Genomic DNA, 5,450 nt, shown 5'->3' with positions numbered 1-5,450 from the left:
CCTAATTTGGTTCTTGGAATAAAGGCCCGACTTTTATTGATCTAGAGGATGGGAATGAGAGATTTATTGTTGCATGTTCATCAAAGCTTGCTAGAAGGGGCAAAAATATTGTACCAACAACGGAGAAGGCAATTGCAATAATGGAGTCTAACAAGAAAAAGTGTAATGGCAAAAATATTAGATTCTACATTTTGTGGTTTCAAAATAAAGGGTTTGTGGAAAGCAACAATTGGTCAGTTTGGATGTGTAATACGGTTATATCTATGCTTTTGATACTTTTGTTTAATTCTTGATGGTTATGCCGATATATTAGGGGGAAAAAAAAGGATTATGTTCAAACTTTGTACTTAAGGTGAAAACAAGATCATGTGCATTGTCTTCGCATTTAGGGTGAAGCAAATATTATGTGACATTATGGTGAAAACAACACTATGTGTATTGTTATGACCTTTACGGAAAGTTGTTATATATAAATGTATGGTTAGAAATGACCAAAGTTGTCAAATATAAATGCAGGTATTGTTATGATGTTTTTGGTTATGAGTATTAATGCATTTTTAATGGCTTCGTGCATACTCCCATTTTTTGGAAGTTGTCAAAATAAGTTGTCAAATATGTGACTTTGGGTATGATGAGTTTTGGTTAAATTGTGTTGCAGATGGTTATATGAATGTGAAACTGGTAAATTGTCAAATATCAAGGTCTTGGATATCATATTGACAAATTCAAATTCAAATTTAAGACAAGCCACTAAATAAACAAGTCCATAAACTAATAGCTGTAAGAACAAGAGAAGTTCAAACAAAATTACATTACAATATGTGCTTCACTAACAACACAACAATAGTACATTAGATAAGAGCATTTTCAATGGAGGAGCCAAATGATACTTTTATCTAAAATGACTAATCATATTTGTAAAAAACCCCCACATTGGATTAGCTAAAAAAAATGCAAAATAGATATTTGATTAGATTAACAAAAAAAAAAGTTACATGTAGAAGCACTTTTCAATGGAGCCATTTTATTTTTTATTATTTCTCTTACCTGTTTTCTCTTTTTTCCAAAACTTTTTTCACTTTTCAATGGATCATTATGAGAATATTCTTTCACAATTTTTAATAAAAATATATTTCATAAATATGATTGACATTACTATGAAAATATGGTTTTCATACTCAACCTTGACAAATACAACATTTGAAAAATATAGGGAAAAATACACTTTACTCCCCTAAACTATCTACCCATTTGCACTTTTAACCTCAATGTTTTAAAAGTAACAATTTATCCCCCCAAGGTATTTGACATTGACACTTGACCTTCATAAAGGGGGAAGGAAGCTCCCTCTTCCCATGGCGTCTCATATCCACCGGTATCTATATCGGAGAAACTCTTATGCCTAAGTCAGTTTCTTGGAGAAGAACAATGTGATGCACAAAGCACAATACTTGAATCTATTTTAGTCCCAAGTGTATGCGCTTATTTATAGAGTGACCCATTTTGTTTTCTCCATGTCTTCTCGAGATATGCCAATCCCAAGGAATTAAGATCCTCTCTATTTCATTTGAACTAGAGAATATCCTGTTAGTTATAGAAAATGAGTAACTGGATATTTTTTCAGTTCATTTAAATATATTTTTACTATAATTAACTGGATATTTTTCAGTTCATTTAAACTAGAAATGATCTTGTTCCAATCCCAAAGGCCTTGATATCTAAGCCCTGAATTGGTAGCTCTTCGTGTGCCGATTGAGTGGTATTGCTCCTGACATATATAACATTTCTCAACTTTATAGTAGTCTTTCTTCGTTTGGATGTTAATTTCTAAGCTCCTGTAGTTCGATCTTTGGGGTATATAACATATTATAATATGAATTTGGGTGTGCCATTGTGATAATATAATAATATAATAGTATGAAAAACTACATTTCGCTGAATCCGTAGTGGGCTCGCCTCGTGGGCCTATTAAAATATTAGGGCCAGCGGTACCACAGTAGAATGCACCGCAGCAAATTCTTCCTCTAGCTATGGGACCAAAAACAGAAGGGCTTAAAAGACGCCAACACCATACAATCGGTAATGGTTTAACAAAGATTCAGCAGATGCAGATTCAGCAGCCTCCGGCCATTTGTGCGCTTCCTAAAGTCAAAAACGCCCCTGCCTCTCTGCCACTGTCATCAGCCCAAACTCGTAAATATGGTGCCAGAACAAGGGCAATTTCCGTGAACGAACTTCCCCCCAATGCCCTTCGCCGGAAGAGAGAACCCAAATGGAGAGGCGGGTTCAGCCTTGGGGTAGACTTGGGAATGTACCGCACCGGCCTCGCCCTCAGCAAAGGCTTCTCCATCCGTCCTCTCACTGTAATTATCCCCCAATCCATGCCTTCATTTTAAGCCCAGGTAACATTAACGGACAAATTTTGAAATCTTTGTAGGTTCTGGAGCTGCGTGGAGAAAAGCTTGAGATTCAGCTTCTTGAGATTGCACAGCAAGAGGTAAATGCTATGCTTTTGATTTCAAGTGCGTGCGCGGAAAATGATGATTTTAGAGAAAGTGTAGGAGGCTGATGAGTTTATAGTCGGGCTCCCCAAGTCATGCGATGGGAAGGAGACGCCTCAGTCAAATAAAGTTCGTAGTGTTGCTGGAAGGCTTGCTGTTCGAGCTGCTGAGAGGTATAAAATTTGTATTTTCGATCCTAACCTACTAAGGTTACTAATTTGTATACAATATGTATTTAAATCGGTGAGACCCTCGATCCTAACCTACTTATTTTGTGTTGGTGGGGTCGCTTCATATTGTATGTCGGGTTCAATTCGTGTTGACTAGCATAGTATAAGACTATATAATTGACCCAGTTAATTTTGTGTTGAGTTCATATTGAGTTCGTGAGGCGTGTCAAAAATTACGAGCACTCTACGCATGTAGCCTAATGTTTTGTGATTAATATGTAATGAAACTGTATGAGAATGAGGATGAACAATACCCAGATCAAAATTTACTTAGCTTGGTTACTATAGGTTGTGCTAAATGAATCTGAATGTGGCATAGACCTTCTTTTATTGTCATGTGGGTTTTTAAGATAGTGCTAATAAGTTGGTAATTTATTGATTTCTTTCATATCAGAAACTAGAGTTCTAAACGATTATTGACCTATTTCCTTGGTTTCTTTCTTCTGATTTACAAACTGTAATAGGGAATAGTGAGGTGGACTGCTTGCATGCAAATGTTGATAGATAAGCAGATTAGTGTGTCTACCTATTCCTTTTGTTAGAGATGTATCACTTTCTTTCAGTTTTCAATCGCTCCCTTGTTGCCTCTTGATGTGGATTGCTGATTTCAAATTTAATTTTCAGGGGTTGGAGAGTATACCTCCAAGATGAACACGGGACAACAGCAGAAGCGGCAGATCGCATGATTGACATGTAAGATTTTCTCAAAAAGCGGTTCTTTTTTCTTCTTCTTCTTTTTTGGTGTATTGGGTATTTCCTTCAGTCACTAGAAAATGGTTATTAATAATTGTGGTTAATTTTCAAGCAGTAAACTGCCTTATCATTTATATGGTGTTTTGGAATTGCTTGGCATTGGGGTCATTTTTTGTTTTTCTTCATGGCATCTGAACAATTGAATTTGTGAATGTGATGCAGAAGCATAACCACATTGAACAAAATGAAAAAGATGTCAGAGAAATGCTAGGCTTACAAAATATTTTACGAAAAAAAAAAAAAAAAAAAAAAAAACTCTTACAAAGTGATGTGACATAACATGAATGAATTTCTCAAAATTTGGATTCATCTTCTCAATCACGTTGTGCCACATCATTTTGTAAGAGTTTTTTTTGTAAAATGTTTGTAAGTGTAGCATTCCTTGATGTGAGGTCATACTTTGTGAAAGACTATGAACTCATTAAAATGTTATAACTCACTGGATCTTTTCTCATCCAATGTGAAAGACATTGGATTAATTCATTTTTCTGTACCCCAGATAGCGTAGAATTCTTTGTTGAAACGACTTGAATTCAGGTGGTAACTTTCCTTGATGTTTTAAGGATTTGCCATGCTTCATTTGCTTTTAGGCAATACAGGTAGAAGTAGAAGTTTGATATTTTATAATAGCTGCCTGTGTTGCAGCTGTTGTCAGATTCTATATACTCATTTTCTTGGTTTTTGTATACTTCTGATATCAAGCAGTTGATATGCCTTAGTTATATATGGATCATTGTAAAATTTTGAATTATTATTACTCAATTTTCAATGGCATAGGAAATAATTGTATGACATCAAACAAACATAGTGAAAATGCCTTTACACTAGGATGTATAACTCAACCACAACTCTTTTCAGGGGCCTCAACAGGTCTACTCGGCAAAGGAAAATTGATGCCTATGCCGCCATGGTATGCAAGTTTTGTGCTCTTTTGCTTTTGTTTGCCTTTTATTTTGCCATCGTATGCAACTACATAATACCATTGAGTGCATATATGTTGCTTACTCATGGTGTATTTGTGCTACTCTGTCCCTTTCCCTATTCTGTCTTTTCTGGCTGCAGATGGTACTGGAGAGATATTTTTCCATGGCCGGCCACGGAACTGAACTTGTACTGCCCAAGAATTTGGATTTACAAGAAAAACTTAAAAGGGGTCCGCCAAAAGACGTTGACTTCTTTTCAGAAGAATTTGAGAGATAAAGATTCACAGCAATTATCTGCTTGAATTGTTAGCAATTTAGACAGGTAATATGAGAGATTCGTCAAACAATCTTCCATTTATGGCATCCTCAATCAAATGGTGCCGGCTCACTTACCAAAGCTTGTTTATTTTTCAATTGTAATTAGTGGTATGCTCGAGAGAAGAAAAAAGAAAAAAAGAAAAAAAAAAGAAAGCATTTGTTATTGACTGCGGCCATTAATTACTCGGTGCTTTGTTTAGCTACTATCCACCATGATTGTTGCACTACCCTTATTAAAACTTTTGGACAACACTACCCTTCACAATGCACTAAATGGAGGAAATTGAGGAATTTTGAAATGGAGAGGATCCTTTTCCACCATGATGTCTCTATACATGGTCTTACGATTTTGCACACACCTGGTCACAAGGGAATACTCATGGACCTTTCTTAGGATGGTCTCCTTCCTTTTCTTTGGGCATCATAAAGACACAATTTTTTGGCACAATTTTGACTCAATTTTTTTCTTATATGGTTATTTTTTTAAAAAAAAACTTTTAAAAAATATATATCAAATAAAAAAAGGACCACATATGATGTTCTTGTTTAAGAAATTTTTTATTTTTTATTTTGTTCTTTTAAAAAATGACCACATAAGAGAAAAGTTGGACCAAAATTGTACCAAAAAGTTGTGCCTTTATCATTTCTCTTTCTTTTCTTTGTTGTTGTATTCTTCCTTGTTTGTTTTGTTTTGCTGTACTATTTGCCCAGGGAAGAAAAAAAAA

General features: G+C 35.1%; 1 protein-coding gene across 1 annotated transcript; it reads left to right on the top strand.

Moving 5' to 3' along the window:
* Positions 1–2,048: 2,048 nt before the first annotated feature.
* On the top strand, positions 2,049–5,118 carry LOC132190947 (Polynucleotidyl transferase, ribonuclease H-like superfamily protein). The gene is made up of 6 exons (XM_059605974.2): positions 2,049–2,363; positions 2,438–2,497; positions 2,562–2,674; positions 3,356–3,424; positions 4,343–4,394; positions 4,547–5,118. The coding sequence occupies exons 1-6, from the start codon at positions 2,106–2,108 to the stop codon at positions 4,682–4,684; spliced, it is 690 nt and encodes a 229-aa protein (XP_059461957.2). The 5' UTR covers positions 2,049–2,105; the 3' UTR covers positions 4,685–5,118.
* Positions 5,119–5,450: the final 332 nt, after the last annotated feature.

This window comes from Corylus avellana, chromosome 2 (genome assembly GCF_965113065.1).
Source record: "Corylus avellana chromosome 2, dhCorAvel1.hap1.2, whole genome shotgun sequence".
NCBI lineage: Eukaryota > Viridiplantae > Streptophyta > Magnoliopsida > Fagales > Betulaceae > Corylus > Corylus avellana.
The sequence above is the reverse complement of the archived record's forward strand: the minus strand, read 5'-3'. Positions and strand labels throughout refer to the sequence as shown.